The following is a 24,443-nucleotide window of genomic DNA, read 5'->3' on the forward strand; positions in this document are numbered from 1 at the left end:
CGCTTGATCTCCATACTCCACATTTTCCGCGTAGCGGAACTTCTGCAAACGTTTCCTTTGCTGATTTCCTCCAAAAATATGAAAAAATTAGAAAAAAATTTTTTGTTAACAGTCAACAGTACACAAACTCAATGGGAACTTGTAATTTAAACTCCTGTGCGTATTGAGCAACTCAGGGTTGGACGAATGAAGATGATAAAAGGCATAGCTTGTTTTTCAATTCAATTTACTCGTTTCAACAAATTGCTGATAGCTACAAGTGCATTGCATATATTCAGTATCATTTATAAGTACCTCATACAAATATGTTCCATCCACGATATACAGAGGTGCAAAACAGAAGCTCCCACTGAGTTTGTGCACTATTGATTGTTGACAAAATTTTTTTTGGGAATTTTCCTCATCCAAATGTCAGCCAATAGAATTGCACTATTCGACTGTTATTTCATATAGTCAACACGGTATTCAGCTGATAATATTTGATAATTCAACTGGTTAATTTTCATGTTGACTATATTTGTGGAAAACAAGATTCCGTGGTCGAGTGAACCCCTGGTTGGAACTGTCAGATGGATTTTGTCTCATAGTGCAATTCTTTTGGCCGACATTTGGATGGGAAAATTCCCTCCCGAATACTACTCGAGCTTCAAAATTAATCGAGGAATTCTCTCAAGGTTCCCTGCACACAAACGAAGTCGTTGAGTTTTGCAGGAAAAATTACTCATGCTTCGCACTCGTGATTTTTTAACCTGAAAAACTTGACTCGTTCGTTTATTTGCAACGAACCTATCGGAAATTGCTCGACAATTTTGAAGCTCTCATGGTATTACTTGTGGTAATTTTTTCATATTTTTGGAGGAAATTAGCAAAGAAAACGTTTGCAGAAGTTCCGCTACGCGGAGAATGTGGCGCCCGACGACAACATTTCCGTAAATCTAAAATAATTTATAGCTCACTAAGTATTGAAAATATAAAAAAATACCAAGATATCAAAAAATTTAAAAAAAAATCAAAGAATTTTTAGACATTGAAAAAATGACAAAAATCGACAATTTTTCCTTCTATTATTAAAAATCTACGTTAACAAATGCCACGAAAAATATGAAAAAATTCAAGATTGATCACAATGACTCAAGTTTGAGATAAAGCTACCGTGCTTGATCAAAAATTTTTCCAGTCACATTATATATTGAAAAAACAGCATTTTTTTAGTTTATCAGCAAATAATAAGTTAAATATGAAAGTTGAGTGAAAAGGTCAAAAGAGTGAAAATGGAGAGGAGAGAACGAGAAAAAATCACCTTTTGTTCTTATTCCAATAAGATAGTTATCTTATTGGAATAAGAACAAAAGGTGATTTTTTCTCGTTTTGGATAACTGGATCAAAAGTTATATTATGGCAAATTTTGGTTTAAAAATGAAAAAAAAGAGAAAAATGGAGACTCCTGAAAAATTGAAAAACGTTTTTAAAAAAATTTCCTCTCCTGGAGACATTCTGTGAAGGGTCAAGATGCATCCTGATTTTTTCAGATTTTTTAATGAACTTTTTCATAAATTATTTGCATTTTGCAACTAAAATGGACTTTTCGGCATTGGCGGCTTGACGGCTGAAATTACGAAAATGCCGCCACTGATTTTTTTGTAGGAAATTTCATGCTTTACAAATTGAGTCTTATGCATTTTTATCCCATCTATCACGGTTTCGTCGCCGTAAAGCAAAAAAGGTCGCGTGGACGCTTAATTTTGCAGTTTTGAGTTTTTTTAAACAATTTCCCGGTTTGCTACAATCACAAAGACTTAGTATGTGTTTCATATCATTCTTTCGCATGATATCTCATGGTTTTTCTCCTTCTTCTATCATCCTTGATTTCGGCCAAAAAAAAGTCCTTATTTGACTGGTCTACACCGTACGATCACTAGGTGGCATTCTCGGGGTCGTTTCAGCTGAGATATAAAAAAAAATAAAAACAAACAAATAAACGACAATTCCTCCGTATGATTGTTTCCATATAGTTTTCGTAGTTAATAATTATAGTTTACGTATTGAAGATGAAGTTAAGGGTTATATTCATGTTCTTCAGGGTGATAGCTCCCCCGATCGACTTTGTTATTTACCGACGATAAAATTCTACAGAATTCTGTGAACTGGAGAGCAAATAGCAATAATTATGCAGAAATCGAGAGCGAAATAAGCGGTCGTCGCGACCAAAGACATGACACGGCTATGGCTGTGATGAGGAGCAGATGATCATTTCATCCTTCCATCCTCCATTGTATCATATTGTTTCTAGTAAATCCCGGAGGTCATACTCACCTCGGTCTCAAATTTTCTTACATTAGTGTTAGAAAATTCTTCTTCAAACTTTCTAAGATTATATAAAAATTATAAAAAAAATTATGAATTTATTTCCTGTAAACTGTAGTTGCTTAAGAGGGCAGAAGGATAAAAAATACTACCGAAATGCGGCTAATTCTGTGCTCCACAAATTCTCCTCGTTTGGTAAATTCCGAGGCTCAAAAGTTATCACCACAATCTTTAGCACCACAAAAGTGTTATGAAACAAGTTGAGAGTGATCTGAGGAGAATAAATATTTTTTATAAATGATTAAAAATACGAGGTACCGCCTCCCCGGACTCCACGGGACTTCCAAGATGGCGGCGCTCACAACTGTCAGTCACCTCGTACTTTTAAACATTTTTAAAAATTATTTATCCTCCTCAGATCCCCCTCAACTTGTTCCATAACACTTTCGTGGTGCTAAGGATTTGGTGGTGATAACTTTTGAGTCTCCGAACTCACCAAATGAAGAGAATTTATGAAACTCAGATTTACTTGCATTTCAAGTGGTCGCAGTTGATCGCATGGCAAGAGAATCCCCGTCCCGTGTATTTTGCAGGGATAGAAAATAGAAACAGTTGTCAGATAAACCAAGAGCTGGATTTCATTCGGTGCAAAATTTTGAAATTTCGAGTTAAACACGCGGATTTTCAGAGAATCGAGTTTTCAAAAGATTTTAATAATTCGTTGGTGTTAATCTATACCAAAAAATTATCAATTTGTTTAATATACTTGAAAATAGAAATACAAATTTTTATGAATTTTTCCCTTACGAAGTTTTTGTGTAAAAAAAATCGAAAAACGACGGAGATTCCCTCATTGTGCGACCACTTAATGTATGTGGCTTAATGTCATCTGGCAGGCTTAAAAAAATGAAAGTCACAAAACGGATCAGGTATATCAGTCATTCTTATTTATGATGATGCAAACGCACACAGCATGAAACGCACTGACTATCCTCTCACCTCCTTCCTCTCCAAAATCGCTAGTGGAAACGTAAAAAGGATGGTGGTAACAAAGCGGGGCGCCACGATGCATAGGTCATTGTCCGGACGGGAAGGCCGCTGAATATCGACCCTCCACTTTTGCCACTACGGCGTGTGCTGCGGCGTCACACACCATTCCAGGTGTCCTTTCTCTCCTTCACCATGAAGTACGCGCAAAATCTCCACTGAAAACCACCTACGGTTGAATGTTTTACTATTCACCAATACTACTATGCACAAACACCGATGCCTCTGTTGATGCTTTTCCAAGGTCAACTGCCAGTCGCTAACAGGATCGAGAAACCCGCTTCGACTGTGCTTTTCTCTGCCCGCTACTTTTGTCGGATTATTCTCGAATATTTAAAAGAAAAATAAAATCCCATGCCAGATTTGCTTATTCGAGTATATCTCGTATTACATGATTTTGAATTTTCTCCGAAGCGTAAAAAATTGAAGATCAATTAATCTAGACTTGGACATGTTTCTGCTAATCAATAAGGAGTATATTATTGGTCTGTTTAACCGACAAAGATAGATCTCTCACTTACTTATGAAAACTGAGATATTTGGGTTTCAATTAGGTCTGTATTAATGGCATCGACTTTCGGCGAGAGAAATGATATTCTAAAGTGAGAAAGAGGGAAAAAATGATACGAAGACTTTGAACGAACCGGGTTTGTCTGGCCGAGACGTCTACACCGCGTGAAGGTTGAGCGAAGTTATAAAGTTGCGCATTCTCTTCTGTTCTTTCTTGCCCAAAGGAGGCCCTACCACTTCTCATACGTACTTCGGCGAACGAACTTCCGAAGCCATCAGCACCAGCCAGTCTCTTGTTGAAAGCCGTTTCCCCCCTCACCTACGCAGATGGCTAAACGCCCCCCCTCCCCCCCCCCCCCCCCCCCCCCCCCCCCCCCCCCCCCCCCCCCCCCCCCCCCCCCCCCCCCCCCCCCCCCCCCCCCCCCCCCCCCCCCCCCCCCCCCCCCCCCCCCCCCCCCCCCCCCCCCCCCCCCCCCCCCCCCCCCCCCCCCCCCCCCCCCCCCCCCCCCCCCCCCCCCCCCCCCCCCCCCCCCCCCCCCCCCCCCCCCCCCCCCCCCCCCCCCCCCCCCCCCCCCCCCCCCCCCCCCCCCCCCCCCCCCCCCCCCCCCCCCCCCCCCCCCCCCCCCCCCCCCCCCCCCCCCCCCCCCCCCCCCCCCCCCCCCCCCCCCCCCCCCCCCCCCCCCCCCCCCCCCCCCCCCCCCCCCCCCCCCCCCCCCCCCCCCCCCCCCCCCCCCCCCCCCCCCCCCCCCCCCCCCCCCCCCCCCCCCCCCCCCCCCCCCCCCCCCCCCCCCCCCCCCCCCCCCCCCCCCCCCCCCCCCCCCCCCCCCCCCCCCCCCCCCCCCCCCCCCNTTTTGTTGTCTTTCCCTCTCCACGTTCTCTGAATTGATTCTATCAACCAACAAGTTTTCTAAAAATAAATCCTGAAATAAATTCCAAGTAAACTCGGTGAGTTTGAATAATCTAATATTTCGTCTCTCATCTCAATAAGTCCATGGAAAATTATTTTTATTACAAGTTTTATTCAACTCCTCAACTGGGTCAACTCTACCGCGAACTACTCTAAACTCTAGACTACTGTGGATCTAGGTTGTGGCCGTTGATGTGAGGGTAGAGGAGAGCAAAACCGATGAACGTGGGGAACAACTGAGGGAGGGTAAGAGGGTTTTGGGCTGCATGTAGTTATCGATCTTCCGGTAACCCTCCTCTTTTCCTCCTTCATCACTGCACATTGCAGACCGTTCTTTTGCACACGGCTTGGAAACTAGGCTACCTACCTATGAATTGAGATGTAGGGGGTGCATATAGACGTCTTCTCGTGTGGGCGAGATCTAATAGGGTGAAGAGTAAAGTCGTACACCGTTCAACTTCACGTCGTTTTGTTTTTTAACAATTTCAGGGTGATTTCGACTTGCATTGAGGCAACGCCCTGTTACACCCCAATTCTAACTATTCATAAACATAACATAAACAATCCTTCATAAGCAATGTCACTTTGTTTGATTGCTCAGCGATTTTGAGGATTCAGATTGGTGAACATTGAGGTGTCAAGTCACAAAAAATATGCTCAAGCATCCCTAAGTGCAGTGAGTATGGTGATTAACTAACTTTTCTGTCTTCCACACACTACACACCCTGAGACTTTTACGCGAAAATCTTGTGGATACGTTTCATTTGAGATTTGGTACAATTTTAAATATTGAAATTTATTTATTCGAGTTTTTTTTTTAATTTTTAAAATCTGAATAAATAAAATAGTGGAATTCAAATGAAAAATTTTTGATAATTTTGTGGTCACCTTTGTTGCATACAGCGACGAAGAATATTTGGAACGATTCTTTTGGATGGAATTCTGGAAAAAATAATTTCCCAAATACCACTGGACCATTCACAATTAATCGCCATATTTTTCTAAAAATTTCGGGCACACAAGTGAACTCGTCAAGTTTGCCAGATGAATCTAAATTGATCAATTTCTATAATAGTCCAGGCGTCAGAGGCGGTAAAATCAGTAGATGGATGAAAAAATTCCTAGAGAATTTTTGTTTAAATCGCTTATTTGATGTATAAATAAAGAAATATTGAAAATGTTCAACAAAATTCGGTCCGGAACATATTGTTTAAACAAATAAACGGGTGATTTCAGCGTTTTTTTCAAATATCTCCAAAAATATCGACCTTAGGATCAAAAATATAAAATACGAAAAGATTTGCCATAAAATTCTACACAAAAAAGTTCTGTACATTTTTTGCGATTGGGATGATAGATTTAGAGAGACAACCGTGCGAACGAGCGCGTCCGTTACAGCAACTGTCTCGCCGCGCTCGCACCGAGACTTATGAACACGTTATACGATTTTTCATCGGAAAAAATGAATCACTTTGGATTTTAATTAAACTAAAGACTCTGCATCTTCCCCAGAGATGGAAAATGAATGAGGATAAAGCTGGGATGGAGACACAGTGAGGAGTATTACTACTCTCGCTTTTAAAATAAATTTAATCGCCGCAGCGGAGGGCAGAAACGATGTATGGGGGAGAGAAGTATTGCAGCGACTTGTCGGTATAATTGATCTCGTTGCAGCTGAGGGAAGGTATCATCCCTACCCATGCACGGGTTTGTATAGGTCTATTGTACTTTTGACCCATTTCTTACCCAGGATTCTCACCACGACTTTCTAGAAACCGCTACAGAAAAACTGATTATTGCGTTGTATGGAGCTCAAACGAAAGACAAATACTACTTGGACGAATGGAGATTCATGTGCTTCAAAAAAGTAGTGGCGAAAAGCTGATTCAATCTTGCTTCATTGCCCCCTACTCGTGCAGCAGCCCGACAGCATGCATTCAGAGTCTACCATCAACTACAAAGCTGGCAAGACGTTCATTTGGAACGTCGAGAGAAGATAAAGATAGTGGAGACACTGAAAAAACTAGAGAACCCGAAGTACCAATGCAGCTTGAACTCCGGGACCAACCTCAACGCAAAAGAAGGAAAATAATTCAGTAAAAAAAAGGACATTCATGTAGCATAATCTTGAATAAATGAAATATTATATATTATTATATTGATATTATTCCACCTGTTTAATAATTTTTTAAAAATATCGATCGGAAATTATTTCCATACCTTTGAGTTTCAACTGATCATAGCGTACGCCTGTTCAAGCGCCGAGCGGCCTGGTTCGCACGATGATATCTTCAAAACTATCATTTCAATCAAAAAAACTATGAAGACCATTTTTGTGCAGAATTTTGTAGGGAATCTTTTTGTATAATATATTTTTTGTCCTAAAGTCGCTATTTTCGGAGATATTTGAAAAAAACTAAAATCGCCCTGTTCAATTGTTTAAACAATATGTTCCGTACCGAATTTTGTTAAACATTTTTAACATTTCACTATTTACACATAAAGCAAGCGATGGAAAAAAATTCCACTCTAGGAATTTTTATACCAATAAAAGCTCTGACGCCTGGACTATAACTTGAAACGTACGTTTAAGTGCCACGAACTCACCGCAAAGTATGCGAAATTTTCATGTTCTTGTGGTACTATATATAACAATTGAACATGTAGGCAGCAAGTCGATGCACTTGAACGTGAAAGAGTAACACCTCATGTCAATAACATTCGATTTGTCTTTCAGATTTTGTATGTGTGTTGGAAAGAGAGGGGCGGAACAAGAGTGCTTTTGATTTTCTCATTTGGATAACTGTGCGCATTCACCGGGAATGGGCTACCAGAGTAGGGTTTGGAGCCAGTGTCGGTGCCATAGGTCGAGAGTTGTCACGCGCAATAAGGGTTTCATATTTTTGCAAAGAAAAAGAATGTGAATGACTTTATTTTATTTTTATTTCAATAATCATCACAAAAAAATTTTTCAGTGAGTTTCCTAGAATTCTTTCACTGCTTTTTTAATTCGCGAGAATTAACCAAACATCCTTGGTTCAGCTCTACTTGACCGCTTTTCAATTCAGAGGGTGTGACAAGTCACGGTAGTGCGTAGGTCGCGGTGAAAATTGTCATCGTAGAAAAACAAGAAATATTATATAATTAATATATATAAATGTTTCCACACTTTGAAACATAAAAGACAAAAATCTCGTTGCGTATTGAGGTTAATCGGAGGGCGCGCATTTCACTCGAACTCCACACGAATAAAAAAAAGGGAGGGGTTGACTGACGTACGGGCGTCGCGACGGACTCCCGACTACGTCAGTCGGGATTCGCGACTCCAACGTGCGAGCCGTGTTTTTCTTCAATTATCGAGTTCTTCTTCATATTCGTAACATTGAGATCAAATATTTTTTTTACAAGGAAATAAACAGAAAAAAGTTGAAGAGTGAACCATTGGAGAGTTTTGCTTTTCCGGGTTCATTCGACCCCGGAGAGGCCCTCATTGAGGCCATGTTCCACCCCTGATATTTGGGATTATTCAGTGCCATTTTGTACTCCATGGTTTTATCCTCAAATATTGTATAGTAATTTTGATACTGAGTGATATAACATCCACAATTTTGTGAATAAAATAGAATAACGAATAATCGGTAAAATTCCCTCATCAAGTTTCTGTGTCGAATTTTTTGCGGATGTTGAGTGCATGGTTAAGAAAATTGAATATGAATAGAGGAGGGTCATTACAGTTTGTGTTGGAGAGGTCGGAAGGCGTGCGTGCGTGAATGCGCGCGCGCCGTCGTACCGACCGTCATATACAGGGTGGCGAAGGCCTAGGGAATTTTTGCGCGCAGTGAACGTTCCAGGAAATTTTGAGATTTACAACGGTATAATTATGTATAAAGATACATATAGACAGTGTTAAACACGAAGATTGCCACATCGCGACAAACGGATTCAATAAAATCCCCAGTTACAGTATTTTTGTCTACAACTTAATTAAACGTAAATAATCCTTGAACATACGGAGTCTCGTGGGGTGTGGGGATAGCTTCTTGATATCGATTGCAGGAGTTTACTGAGAAGAGCCCCGAGAAACCTCGTGGGTTCAAAGACGACGATAATACGTTTAAAGAAAATGAACGAAAGAAGAAAATTATTCAATCCATCAGAGGATAATATAAATAATCATCGGAGTTACTGCAATTCCTCTAATGATATTGAGGGGAAAAACTCAAGTATCGGTGATATGAAGTAGAACTACCTGTGTGCAGAAGTGCCTCCTTCGCGACTAAGAAATAATAAATAACATTCGATTCAGTAAAAAAAAACTAAAATAAAACTAAAATTAAACATTCAACTAGTTGATAAACCAAAAATCATTTTTTTAAAGAAATAATTAACAGAATTGAAAGAATTGAAAGAAACCCATGATGAAAAACAAGTCTTCCATATACTGATTCAAGCAGTACGATTATTTTCATTAACAAATTGGGTTCAGTGGATAGCGAACAAAAAATAGCATTAACATTTCCGGAGAAGAGAAGCATGGTCTCGAGGTACGGTGTCGCGAAGGAGGGCGCCGTGGGTGTAGCAGTTGGGGTTGGACCGATGCACTGTCTACTACCTCACTGTGGTGGACCGCATCATCACCTGTCTACACATCATCCCCACAATCCAAATCACAATCATGTACACACGCACAATCATCAACCACCGTCCTCACAGCCACCACCGAGTCCTCATGGTCCACACATTGGACAGATGAATCATGGCCAACATCAGTTAACGATTAATATTGGACAACATCATCCTCAGCAGCAACAACAGCAATTGCAGGGACAGCATCAGCAGCCACCACCGCAGTATCGTATCGTCACTACAAATGCTCGTAAGCTAAACATCAAGAAAACAAAATTGAATAAGAAATGAATGATTTAATTTAAAAAAAAAGATAATCGAAATACACTTTAAAACTTCCCCTCTATTCATTGTCTCTCCTATCTTGTTTTATTCCGAATAATTTCTCGAGTCGATTTACGTATAGACTAGGATTTGGAAATTATGACTTTCTAAATGCCTGGGAGAAATTTAGGGCTAGACATTTCATTTACATTAAAGTCCGCACACCCCGACCCCTTCACGGAGAGAAATGTTCAGTAAATATTACGGAACTCATAATTCACTCGCCGATTACGGAATTGACTTAGAAAATTTAAGTGACGGTATCGTAACTTTTTACAGGAGATTCAGATAAAAATGACGGAACGCTCCGGAAAAATTCCGTGACAGTTCCGTAAAATTTCCTACAACCACATTTTGCTCCGGAATTACGGAAAAGATACGTAATTTTTATTGAATATTTCTCTCCGTGTTCTAGTCCACACGCCAATGCAGGTTCTGTATCGGTGATGGGGTTCCCGAGGTAACTTGGGTTAATTCTATGTTTTTTCGGCCGCTGATTCCGAATTTGTAGGTTATCCGGCCGAAAAGTTAGCGGTTTAATTGTTATTAATAGTTTAATTGTTTAAAACGCCGTATCTCGCAACCTATGGCAGATACGAAAAAAACGTCGAATTCAATAATGTTCCTTTATCTATTTGCAATAACTTTTGTTTCCTGCAAAATTTTGATTCACTCATTAGTTGACGAGATATACGCGACGAAAGAGTTACGCTGCCGATCGCTTCGATCACAAATTCGGAATCAGCGGCCAAAAAAACAGAATTAACCCAAGTTACTTCAGGGACCCCATCACCGATACAGAACCTGCATTGGCGTATGGACTATTCATTCCCCGCGTGCCGTTCCTCTTCTATTCACAAATCGAAGGTCGAAGACGTTCCGCAACAGCTCCACGTGTAGTGATTCCTGGCACTTGATACAGGTGAATATTCGATAACGTTTTCTGATCTTTACCCAATGAGTTATTCTACTGAAAATATCAACGGCAATCTGAGGTTCTCAGGTTTAAGGAACCAGTGAGGGGGGGTAAGAAATGAGTGAAAGATGAATTAAAAACCACGTGACAAAGTGAACTGTTTCCAATAAGTCGATCATCTAATAGGTTTGAGCAAAAAATGAAATATGGCAAGCTAAAATAACCGGGCGTTGGTGAAGCTCAGAAAAATAGTGGAATGCACGAAAATTACACTGAGAGGTTTCGTTTTTCCGTGACCGTATCGTCTTAGAATTTCACTCTGACTTAATTTTAATATTGTCAAAAAATGCTTTATTCCTAAAAAATTGAATCTTTCTTCAATTACTTGGGGTTTAAATTAAAATTAGAAGGTAGCCCGCTCGGGAGTTATACTTGCCGGAAATAGATTAGGAAACTGTGTTTAGTAGATGGGTTACGGGGGCAATCCCTCGAGCTATTGACCATTTTTTATTTTCATGGATAAGGTGATTTTTTTATTTCATACGCATGCAAATCATTTCTAATTATTTTCCTTCTTTCTTTTTTAAGGAACGTTAAAAAAATTGAATGGAATTTAGTCGAGCGTTCCTCCAATATAGGTCGATCGATGAAATGCACCTCCCTTTCCAACACAATCCTTTGGAAAGTCTCCCGTTTGGTTTGTTCAATTGTTACGTCGATACATACAAGGCCTAGCGCTACGTTTCTTTTACTCGTTAAAATTTCAATGGTTTCATGGGTCTTTGAAATTTGCATAGGGAGAGGGGGCAATTCGGTTGAAAGAGATGGAATTTCTTGAGAAAGTATAGTGTTACATCATAAATGTCATTTTACTTTTCATTTTGCGTCGTATGAAAGTTATTAACATTAGTATCACAAAAATGGGATTTCCTCATTCTAAACATGTTTAACAGGTTTGGAAACGGAGTCCTTATTTCACTCAATTATACATCGTCAGAATATCAAAGTGTTTACAATCTTTTCCGAGTTCGCCCTCTGTCAATTCCCAAATGCACTCGATTTGTTCTGACTTGCCGCCAGATGGCGTTGAGCACGATTGTACCCAGCCCACATGTGTTAAATATGGCTACCTGCAAGCCTCAGTCATATCGTTCAACATTTCATTGCGAAAATCCATAAATCGCTGGAAAAATAGCCCAGTTATCAGTGAAACATAAAACTTAATAATCTGCTATTATTATCAATGTTCACCTGTCAACGATGGTGAAGAGAAAATAATCACCTCACGATCTATTGTATGAGTTTTGCCCCGTATCGAGTGCGCGCCAATCCATTCTTTTGGTTATAATACTTGAATATAAGTGCATATAAAAGGATAAAAAAAAAGGTGGGAAGAAAATGGTTGAACACTTTTAGTTCGAATGGAAACAGGAGAATAGATTGAGATAAGGAGTGAGCACGTGAGAATAGTATTCATTGACAAGTTGGCAGAATGCAATGATTACGTTATTTTCATTTCATTAAGTTACTCAACCGACACCATTTTGCTTATTAGTACCATTTAACAAATGTCTCGATCAACAAATTTCTCAGTCATACAGTACTGCATTACATTGTTAGAGAACCCAGTGCCAAGTCATAGTATGTGCTGATGCGTTTTACTTGTGAAATCGTGTATTTTTTTCTCGGTTCTTTACCTTCCACTTTATTCTTTAGTCGGAATGCATACATTGGAATGTTGAAAAGTACAAATTTCTGGGGCTTCTTTTGGCGTCACTCGACATTGGTCCAACATTTTGGAGAAGAGACATTCATTGATGTTCATACTTTTTCGCGATTCACGAGCACAAAAAATTAATAAGAGCGAGTTGATTTATATATTTTTTTAATACCTGGAATAGCCACTTGGGAATAATGTGCAGTTATAATGATCATGTGTATTGCCGTGGCAATCACCACCATATTGCACATTATTTGGGGAATACCAATAGTGTATTCCACGTTGGAAATATGAAAAAATTCAATTTATCAATTAAATTAGTTCAAGTAGTTGAATAAATTTTCATTTTTTATTTCTTTATCTTTCAATTTCAAGGATCAGAGTTTCATGTACCTGGACAGAACTACGGTGCCCAACCAGGGGCCCAGGTGGGTGGTGGTGGGGGTAGTATAGGTGTACCTGGTGGTAGAGGTCCTTCACTGGGTGGAATTCCTCAAATTGGTCAAAGTACACCTGGTATACAGTCTAGTGGACAACAACAGCCCCCACAGCCACCGACACCCGGTGTACAACAACAGCAGCCGCAAGGACCTGCACAAACTACAACACCACCGGTTCATACACCATCTCCACAAGACATGAGTAAACAAGGCCATTTGCAGGCGCAACCTCCCTCGTTGCAACAACAGTTCGTGCCCAATCAGACAAGGCCTGTGACACAGGTAAATTTTTCAGTTCCTTAGATTATTTAATATCAACATCCCTTTTCGATCGAGTCATATGTTTGTACAACTGTTCGACAAGTAACTCGAACATGAAAAATTATTAATTGCCCTTCAGAGACTTTGGAAAATTTGAATTATGTGAGTGAATATCTGAAGATTTGAATTTTAAATGAGTAATACTAAAAGTCTTGGAATATGTTTTGTACAAATTGAAATAATCAGTTTGTTGCATCGGACCACTTGTTATAATCATAATCGAATATTAATTTCAAAACTCAATGACAAGAGAAAAGAATATCAATTTAAAATTTGTCAACTTATTATTCTGGTGGTATCTCTCATGACTTTTATTCCTAGACTTTCTACCAAATGGGACCGAGACAACCACAAACTAGAAATATTCATCGTGGGAATCAGAGTGGTACTCCACATGTTGTTGCAATACCCAATGTCGCTACAAGCACTGGACAACCCCCAGCCATATATCAACCAAACATCGCGGTACCCGGTACACCTCCGTTGTACGTCTCTGGACAGGTTTCTAACCTTCCACCAGCGCCTATGTATTCTATGAACAACCATATACAGCCGCTTCTTGCCGTAAGTAATTATCATTAAATTTCAATTAATTTTGCTTAAGGGTATTATGGTGGGGTCCATAGCTGGAAAAAAAGCAGAGAATTCAATGAAAATTGCTGAACAGATTATTCGATCCGTTTGAAAGCCGTGTACGAAATGTCAAGACCCCTACTTAAACAATAATAATGCGAATAATTTTTGAAGTTGCTACTTATACACGCAGTTGAATGGGGCATCGGTAATTTTTGTGAATTGCCTACATTATCGATAGATCAATAACGCAGGAAAAGCACTAAAATTACCGATGCCTCATTCAACCGCGTGTATAAGTAGCAACTTCAAAAATTATTCCCATTATTATTGTTTAAGTAGAGGTCTTGACATTTTGCACATGGTTTTCAAATGGAACGAATAATCTGTTCAGCAATATTCATTGAGTCCTCTGCTTTTTTTTCCAGCTATGGACCCCGCCATAATACCCTTAATAATACCTTCTTTCATCTTCTATTGACTTTTTCTCCATTCTCTATTCAATTCATTCAAAATTCATTTTTGTTATGAACTTCTTTTTCACGTTCAATTTTCAGTATCCTTCACAGCAGAGGCATCCACCTCATCAATCGCCACCATTCTTCCCGGGGTATCCACCTCATGCGATTTTACCTCAAAATGTTTATGGTGGATATGCTACAGGACATCAGCAGTGGAGTAAGAAATCATCAATTGTCTATTTTAGTTGAATACATGTTAAATCGTCGATGCATGTTTACTTTGGAATTGCATAGAATATCAGTTTGAAAGGAATTAACTCCTCACGCACGAGGCCTTTCTGTTACCAAACGTATCGTGTGCTCAATACAACTCGAATTTGATTATTTCTAATGAATGGAAAATTATGAAACCGGTATCTAATCGAAACTACAGTATTCCTGTTTCCAATTTTGTTTGTCTGATCAAGTTCTTCTTTATAGATTTGAAAATAATAAAGGGTCTAGCGGAATAAATATGATGAAAATACCCTCAACGAATTTTTAATCGTTAATTTTTTCAGTTGTTTATCATGATAAAATATGCCAGCGTGCAAATTTTCAGATTTTTATTTGCATTCCTGCCAGTTTTATCGCAAAAAAAACATGTTTTTCTAATGTCATGTTTTTTAGCCGCCAAAAAGAGTTCAAAAAATCTTGAAAAAATTCTGAAAAATCAGATACGTCAATATGACATCTGACATGTTTTTATTCATTTTTTTACAATAATTTCTATTAAAAGAAAAGATTTACTTTTCAAAAATTCATTTTAACATGATTAGATGAAGATACAACTTTGAAAAAAATCATCACTTTTTATTTCATGTTTTCCTATTGAATAACGCGAAGAAAACTTTCATTTTTTGCCTGCACCATGCTGAAAAAAAATAAAATTTACGAATTTTGTGATTTCTTTTTTTACTAGAAATCCACTTATAAATCATTCGTTGTCCTTCGTTAATAAATTATAATATGTTCAATAGTTATTTTACATATTATGCTAGTATATTGAATTAATATTTGTTCATAGATTTTATTCATTTCCCGTTTTCTTTCTGAAAAAATAAAATAAAATCACCGTAATAATCACTTATTGTAGGATTTTAGTAAAAGTCGAGGGAGAGAATTCTTTTTTTGGAGTTTCAATAACTTCACCCTACTTGACGAAGGGATTTGGAGTCTCTATATTACAAAAATCCAAATCGACTTCTGATGAAGACAATTTGGTACTTGAAGTTAAGACTCCAAAATTAAGGGTCAGAAACTAAGGGTCATAAGGGTAAAAATAAGGGTCAGGAGGGTTACAATGAAGGTCAGAATAAGGGTCACGAGGGTTAGGTTACAGGTCATGGGGGTCATATATAAGTCGTATCGGGTTTGGCGAGCAGGGGGCGTAGCCTCTTAGTATACAATAACAATAATCAATTAATATACATGAATCGATAAATGTAATTTTCCAAGAGATTTATAACTGAAAATTTAAGATTCATTCTCCGTGAAATGATAGAATAATGGCAACAATCTTAAAAAAATCAAATTTGTGGGCAAATATTGAGTAATCATATTAGTATAATATGTAAAATAACTATTAGAAGTGTTAGAATTTATTAACGAGACCCACCGAATGATTTATAAGTGGATTTCTAGTAAAAAAAAGCCCAAGAGCTTCAAAATTATCAGGTATTTCCCGATATCATCGTTGCAAACAAATGAGGGTGTCAAGTTTTACAGGTTAAAACTGCAAAACTTGGCAGGATGATTTGTTTGCAGGGGAGCTTGAGGGAAATACCCGATTAATTTTGAATCTCGAGGGGTATTTGTCGGATTATTTTTCCCAATCGGATAGTAGCCAACCAGAGTGCAGTGGACAACATCAGGCGGTGAATTAGGGGAAAATTTGAACAAATTATGTTAATAGAATAACCCGATTTCCATAGACTGTCAAATATAAGATTCTATCTGAAATGAGCCGAAAAAATGGAGAGCTACTGCAAAATATTCAGGTAAAAAAAAAAGAGGAACTAGTGCGAAATATTCAAAAGCTAGGAAGAAATATCCGAAATAAAACTGTCGGGTAGCCTCAAATACTGCGCTCTGATTGGTCGAAATCCGATCGGGAAAAATAATCAATTTTTTTTTCAATATGGCGCAGGCAAAAAATAGAAATTTTCTTCGTGTTATTCTATAGACGAAAAAAATGAAATGAACGGTGATGATTTTTTTCAAAGCTGTATCTTTAGCTAATCATGTTAATGGTATATTATGTCATTAGGCGGTAAAAATATTATCTGGCGAATGTGGCTTTATAATCCGAGCCGAAGGCGAGGATTATACTCACATTTGTCAGATAATGCTTTTATCGCCGTATGATATACGCTATTTTATGTCGTTGGGCCCAAAGACCGTGATCTAACCGAGCAAAGCGAGGTTAGAATCGCAGTTTATCGGGCCTAATGACATAAAATGAATTTTTGAAGAGTGAATCTTTTTTTTTTTAATATAAATTATTGTTAAAAAAATAATGAATCAAAAAATATCACATAAATGTTGATGTTTCTGATTTTTCATAATTTTTTCAGATTTTTAGAACACTTTTTGACGGCTGAAAAAAGTGAAATTAGAAAAAGATTTTTTTTGCGATAAAACTGGCAGGGATGCAAATAAAAATCTGAAAATTTACATGTTGGCATATTTTATCATAAGAAAAACAACAAGAAAAATTGGCGATTCAAAATTTGTTGGGGGTATTTTTACCATACTTATTCGGCTAAACCCTTTTAAAAACAAGTATTCACATTCGCATGGGGCGATATCATGCATCGACCCCGCACGTGAGGGGTTAATCAAGTCATTTGATAGCAACATCATTGATAAATATCTCTATATTAGACTGAGTGCTCATAGATTCTTGCAATATGTCTCAGTCTTCATCAATTAGTACATTTCTCGGAGAAGAAAAAAAAATTACGAACGCCGTTGGTCGCGCCGTAAGCGCCGCGCCGCACCAGCATAAATCGACATAATGATAACTTTAAAAGATCTAGGAAAAATCTGAAAAAAATTACGAGAGATCTAGATCGTATACTTCAAGAAGTCCGGTGAGATTTTTTCATGTCCGGCGTTATCCCTAGTTATATATTCCAACGCAAAGTTGCCATGTTTTTCTGAAAATTCGCCGTATACATGGTACACGGCCCAGAGTTTCGACGTATGTAAACTTGGCAGTAAAAAATAGCGGAATCCAATTTTGACTATTGGATAATTTAAAGCTCATTTAGAGGAATTTAAAGCTGTTTAGAAAAAATTTCCTGCTAATTCCATTTTTGAAAAAAACGTTCCTGCCAATTTTTTTGCAAGTTAGCCGGAAAAAACCATAAAAATGAACCAAATTAAATTTTTAATATCGAATAATTTAAAGCTCATTTAAAGCTATTTTGAAAAAATTTCCTGCTAATTTCATTTAAAAAAAAAAAAGTGTTCCTGCTAACTTTTTTGCAAGTTGGTCGGAAAAATCCGTAAAAATGAGATAAATTAAATTTTCCATATTGGATAATTTAAAGCTCATTAAGAGCTACTCAAAGCTATTTTGAAAAATTTCCTGCTAATTTCATTTTTGAAAAAAAACGTGTTCCTGCTAACTTCCTTGCAAGTTAGCAGAAAAAATCCGTAAAAATGAACTAAATTAAATTTTCGATATCAGATATTTTAAAGCTCATTAAGAGCTAATTTTCTACGTTTTGAAAAATTTTCCTGCTCATGTATTTTTTAGAAAACGGGTGTCGAGGCTACCTTTTCCGCAAGTCGGCAAAGAAATGGAATAAAAATGAACAAAATCCAATTTTTACTATCGGATTATTTTTACTATCGGAAGCTCATTAAAAGCTAATTTCCCACTGTTGGAAATTTTTTTCTGCTAATAACAGTGTGACGTTTGGAGTTTTACCCGTAGGTAAAACTCAGGTGAATGTTTGTCCTTTCCGTCCAGCTATTACTTTCAGTGCGTGGAATCTCCTTTTCACGTATTCCTGCACTGTAATCCTTTGGTATGGTCACTTAATCCTCAGCTAACTTCCGCGGTGAGTCCATGGGGGATTCGCTCATTCGTAGGGATGTTAGGACAGGCATCGGGGATATTACTTGTGAAGTTCTAAATAAACACTCGCGTATTTAGTCGCTAAAAGTATGGTATATTATTTGTTGTTTGGTTCAAATACACGACTCGGTTTATTATGGTTTGGTATAACGCGTTATTACGGCTCGACTAGGGACTTCGACTCGATTTGTTGGCTGAAGGCCTGAGCTAGAGGTCTGCTCGACTCTGCTCCTGATCGTACTCTGGTTCTTCCTGAGTCCTCAAAGCTTGGCAAAGCCCCAGTTTGCTGAGCTAAGCAGTCTCACGGTTTTCTTCACTAACACTGTCTCGTGTCATCACTGACAGAGACTCAAACAGTCAACCAGTTCATCATTCTGAACTGGACTCCTGAAAAACCGTGGCACTGCTTACCACGGTGTCCAAATGACACCGTGGGATTGCTGACCAGTGTCTGGATGACAGGAAAGAGAAATCATATTTCTCGTTCCCACCATCCAGCATTATAATATTATATTATCTTATTGCTAACTAAATCGACGTATTGATCGATCTCAATACGTCACAACAGTTTTGGAAAAAAAAATAAAGAATAAAAAAATCTAAATTTTTTTTGTTTCCCTTTTTTTTTCATCATAAAAGAAGATGAGGATACCTGTCGCAATTAGTGTCGGCTAATTACATTTTGAAAAGAAAAAAGAAGGTTTAATACTAACTTTTGGGTGAGTTAACAGGAAAATCCTTAAAAATTAACAGAATTGAATTTTCTATATCGGATATTTTAAAGCTCACTAAGAGCTAATTTTCTACGTTTTAAAGAATTTTCCTGAACATCTATTTTTTAGGAAACCAGTGTTGAGGCTACCTTTCCTGACATATGTTAACCTAGCAGGCAAAATTAGCAGAATCGAATTTTCAATATTGGACAATCTGCAGCTTATTATGAGCTAATTTTATATGCCTTCAAAAAATTTTTTGCTAATACCGTTTTTGAAAAAAACAACGTGTCTCTGCTAGCTTTTTTGTAAGTTAGCAGAAAAATTATTTCAAAAATCAAGAGAATTTGATTTTCGATATCGGATAATTTAAAGCTAATTTTCTACGCTTTCAAAAAATTTTCAGCTAACCCAGTTTTTGGAAAAACGGCGTTAGTGCTAGCTTACCGCAAGTTAGCAGAAAAAATGGTTAAAAAATGAACAAACTTTCATTTTCAATATGGGATAATTTAGAGCTCATTAGCAGCTATTTTTTTACGTTTCAAAAAATTATGAAAAAATTTTTTTCAAAAAAATATTTTGTCTGATTTTTTTGTTCACAAAACGACGCATTTACATACTTTTGACTAAAATGTAGAAATGAACTAAATCTCATTTATAAAAGTTGCAAAAAAATCAGTTTTGACATTGCATAATTGAAAAATCATTACCAGATAATTTGTTATAATTCCAGAAGTTGTCATGTTTATGCCGTTCGGAAAACAATAGCGTTGCGGCTTATTATGAGCTAATTTAAATACATCCAAAAAATGTTCTGCTAATGTCATTTTTAAGAAAAAAAAACGTATTCATACTATTTTTTTTTAAGTTAGCAGAAAAATTATTTAAATCACTAGAATTTGATGTTCGATATCGAATAATTTAACACTGATTAAGAGCTAATTTTTTACGTTTTCAAAAAGTTTTCATGTTTATGTCGTTCGGAAAACAATAGCATTGCGGCTTATGAGCTAATATTTATATGCATCCAAAACTTGCCATATATTAGCAAATAAATGATTCACAAATGAACCAAATTTGATTTTCGACATCCGATTATTTAAAGCTCATTAGCACCTATTTTTTTCACGTTTCAAAAAATAAAACAAGTCGATAATTGCATATCCTGTAAGTGCGTATAGTTTTGTTGCTAATAAATTAGCAATATACTTCCGAACGTATGGTCTATTTCAGAAATTTTTATTTTTAACTTCCCGACCCGAAGGGAGGAAGTTATTTGGTAATGATTTTTCAATTATGCAATGTGAAAAATGATTTTTTTTGACACTTTTATAAATGAGATTGAGTTAATTTCTATATTTTCGTCAAAAGTATGTAAATGCGTCGTTTTGTAAGAAAAAATTGAAATATTTTTATTTAAAAAATGTATTTTTTGAAAAAAAAAATTCTGCCATTTTTTGAAACGTGAAAAAATAGCTGCAAATGAGCTCTAAATTATCCATGTCGAAAACCAAATTTTGTTCATTTTTTAAGCATTTTTTCTGCTAACTTGCGGTAAGGTAGCATCAACACCGTTTTTCCAAAAACTGGGTTAGCTGAATTTTTTTTTGCAAACGTAGAAAATTAGCTGTTGATTAGCTTTAAATTATCCGATATCGAAAATCAAATTCTGTTGATTTTTTAAATAATTTTTCTGCTAACTTACAAAAAAGCTAGCACAGACACATTTTTTTCAAAAACGGTATTAGCAAAAAAATGTTTGAAGGCATATAAAACTAGCTCCTAATAAGCTGCAAATTGTCCAATAATGAAAATTCGATTCGGCTACTTTTGCCTGCTAGGTTAACATATGTACAAGTTCTACCCCCTCCACTGAATACAGGTATTTCCATGTTCTTCTGTAATAGAAGAATGAACGATTTTTTTTCCCGTCTTTCTACAAAAATGGCACTAGCAGGAAAACATTTTGAATTGTGAAAATTAGTTTTTAATGGACTTCGAAACATTAAATTCTACCCATTTTTAAGGGTTTTTTTTTCTGGTAACTTGCGGAAAAGTTAGCACCAACACTTTTTTTTCTTTCAAAAATGCAATTAGTCAAAACTTCTCCAAAATTGACCAGTTTTGACCTCTTCACTTGATACCGGTATTTTGATGCTTTTTCATAACAAAAAAGGGATACAAAAAATTTTTTTTTCATTTTTTTTCTCTTTTTTCAATTTTTTTTTCATTTTTATTATTATTATTTTTTATTATCATTATTTTTTTTTCCAAAAAATGATATTAGGAGAAAAAAAAATCGCACTGTGGAAAATTGGCTTTTAATGAGCTTGAAAGCTTCGTTTTTTTTTCCGAAAATCGTTTCAGCAGAAAAAATTCCGAAGTGTGGAAAATTAGTTCCTAATGAGCTTCGAAAAATCCGATAGTAAAAATAGGATTTTATTCATTTTTACTCCATTTCTTTGACAGCTTGCGGGAAAGGTAACCTCAACACCGGTTTTCCAAAAAATACATGAGCAGGAAAATTTTTCGAAACGTAGAAAATTAGCTCTTAATGAGCTTTAAAATATCTGATATCGAAAATTCAAGTTCGCTAATTTTTAAGGATTTTTCCTGTTAACTTACCCAGAAGTTAGTATTAACACATTTTTTTTCTTTTCAAAATGCAATTAGCCGACACTAATTGCTACAGGTATCCTCATCTTCTTTCATGATGAAAAAAAGGGGCAAAAAAATGTGGATTTTTGTATTCTCTATTTTTTTCCAAAACTGTTATTAGTGGCAAAAAATTTCCAACTGTTGGAAATTAGCTTTTAATGAGCTTTAAATAATCCGATAGTAAAAATTGGATTTTGTTCATTTTTACTCCATTTCTTTGCCGGCTTGCGGAAAAGGTACCCTCAACACCGGTTTTCCAAGAGATACATGAGCAGGAAAATTTTTCAGAACGTAGAAAATTAGCTCTTAATGAGCTTTAAATAATCCGATAGTAAAAATTGGATTTTGTTCATTTTTACTCCATTTCTTTGCCGGCTTGCGGAAAAGGTACCCTCAACACCGGTTTTCCAAGAGATACATGAGCAGGAAAATTTTTCAGAACGTAGAAAATTAGCTCTTAATGAGCTTTAAAATATCTGATATCGAAAATTTAATTTGGTTCATTTTTACGGATTTTTTCTGCTAACTTGCAAGAAAGTTGGCAGGAACACGTTTTTTTCAAAAATGAAATTAGCAGGAAATTTTTTAAAAATAGCTTTGAATAGCTCTTAATGAGCTTTAAAACATCTAATACCTAAAATTAAATTTGGTTCACTTTTATGGATTTTTCCGGCCAACTTGCGAAAAAGTTAGGAACCCGTTTTTTTCAAAAATGAAATTAGCAGGAAATTTTTTCATAATAGCTTTGAGTAGCTCTTAATGAGCTTTAAATTCTCCAATATGGAAAATTTAATTTAGTTCATTTTTACGGATTTTTCCGGCCAACTTTCAAAAAGGTTAGCAGGAACACTTTTTTTTTCAAAAATGAAATTAGCAGGAAATTTTTCCAAAATAGCTTTAAATGAGCTTTAAATTATCCGATATTAAAAATTTAATTTGCTTCATTTTTATGGATTTTTCCGGCTAACTTGCAAAAAAGTTAGCAGGAACACTTTTTTTTCAAAAAAGGAATTAGCAGGAAATTTTTTCAAAACAGCTTTAAATTGCTCTAAATGAGCTTTAAATTATCCAATAGTCAAAAATCGGATTCCGCTATTTTTCACTGCCAGGTTTACATACGTAGACTTTCGGAATAAAATTTTGAAAATCTAACTATCTATAATATTTCTGACCGATATTTTCATTGATAGGACTTATAGAGATTTCAAAATGAGATGCCAAATTTTGTCAATTTTTTCTGAAGCTTTACTGCAGTGTAATTAAAAAAATCGAGAAAAACGCGGCGCTCATAGCGCGACCAACGGAGTGTTGAAAAGAATTATGGAGTAATATTGCCGAGATATTTTATAATCATTCATTGAATACAGACGTTTTTAAAACCCATTATTTCGGACATGATGTCCCAAAATGGCATAAGTAATGCTGGCTAGCGCTCCGCTGGTCTAATGTGACGAGAGAGGGGAGTTGTTGCCGTCGTCTATTAGATAAGGCGCAGGGAGCCTATTCTCGACCCAGGATTGCACGGTCGTATGAAAGCCCGTCGTATCACCTCATATAACATCAACAAATTAATAAACTCACCCTCCCCTAAAATAGCCTACATAATTCACAACTTCCTCAAAAATATTGACAAACACATTTAAAACAACCTAATTTATAATCTCCCGCTTCCTAACACAAGGGATCATGACAATCCCTTCCTTATCATCTCCTTCACCTCACTAGTAACGCAACGTCCCACCAGTGGGATAACGGCCGCAAGACATTTCAGTCAGTGCCATAAAAATAGAAGAAGAAGAAAGCCCGTCGTGAACGGAGGCGCTCCGTGTGCGGTGGGGTCCGTACGGTTTGAGACCGTCGTATGCGACTTTGGCTCCGTACGCTCCCATGCCATTTTCACTCGGCGTTCGGTTTCGTATGACGGTTTGACGCGTCTTAATCTCACACTTTTATATTCCCCTGGGACTGTGATTATTTATACATTATTCTTACATCTTTATCCTAAAATCTACGCATTAATTCATTCAATAATGAGGCGTCAGTCAGCAAATGGAAAATTTGTGAAGAAGGCAACAAAAAACAAACAAAATGCAGCAAAAAACCCGAGAAATATCACAGTGCCCCAGCGAAAGGTGATGTTGGAATATGTGAAGAAACATCCTCAGCTGATAAATGTTCGTACTGTTATGTGAATAATTACAGTAATTTTTACGTAAATAATCATAGTCCCAGGGGAATGTTAAAGTGTGAGGTTAAGTCACGTCAAACCGTCATACGAAACCGAACGCCGAGTGAAAATCGCATAGGAGCGTACGGAGCCAAAGTCGCATACGATGGTCTCTAACCGTACGGACCCCACCGCACACGGAGCGCCTCCGTTCACAACGGGCTTTCATACGACCGTGCAATCCTGGGTCGAGAATAGGCTCCCAGAAGATTGAGTTAGGTTGGCTAGAGCTATTCTGTGATCGGTCCAGGGAGGCTATTCTCGAAATGAAATCGCACGTTCGACTTCAACAAGTCGCATACGGCCCATACGGGGTACCACGAGTCGCATGCGACCTACCGAAATCGAACACACGATTTCAACTCGAGAATGGACTCCCAGAGTTCGACCACCCTTGTGGCGTTATTAGCGATTTCAAAGCGTTTAAAATCTTCGACTTTCGAGAATCTACTGACTGGCGCATTTTTTTCAGCATTTTATTTTCACAGTCAAACGTGATGAGCTGTTAAGAATTTCTCCGAATTTTCTGGCACAATCCTAAATTCTCTAAAATTTTCTAAAAAAACA

At 37.2% G+C, this 24,443-nt stretch overlaps 1 protein-coding gene across 5 annotated transcripts in view; it reads left to right on the plus strand.

Annotated features, from left to right (window-relative positions):
• Positions 1 to 24,443, plus strand: part of LOC107043439 (eukaryotic translation initiation factor 4 gamma 1) — a 212,800-nt gene that overhangs the window by 111,187 nt on the left and 77,170 nt on the right. For 2 of the 5 annotated variants that reach the window (XM_015264956.2, XM_015264957.2), the window contains exons 1-4: positions 9,190 to 9,644; positions 12,730 to 13,076; positions 13,437 to 13,679; positions 14,246 to 14,366. In XM_015264956.2, the coding sequence (XP_015120442.1) occupies positions 9,302 to 9,644; positions 12,730 to 13,076; positions 13,437 to 13,679; positions 14,246 to 14,366 (1,054 nt within the window). In that variant the 5' untranslated portion in view covers positions 9,190 to 9,301. Of the gene's footprint in view, positions 1 to 9,189; positions 9,645 to 12,729; positions 13,077 to 13,436; positions 13,680 to 14,245; positions 14,367 to 24,443 lie in introns of those variants that run through there. The other 3 variants (XM_015264958.2, XM_015264959.2, XM_015264960.2) reach the window with 2 other exon arrangements.

Source organism: Diachasma alloeum, unplaced genomic scaffold (genome assembly GCF_001412515.2).
Source record: "Diachasma alloeum isolate Michigan unplaced genomic scaffold, Dall2.0 Dall_scaffold_00573, whole genome shotgun sequence".
Classification (NCBI taxonomy): domain Eukaryota; kingdom Metazoa; phylum Arthropoda; class Insecta; order Hymenoptera; family Braconidae; genus Diachasma; species Diachasma alloeum.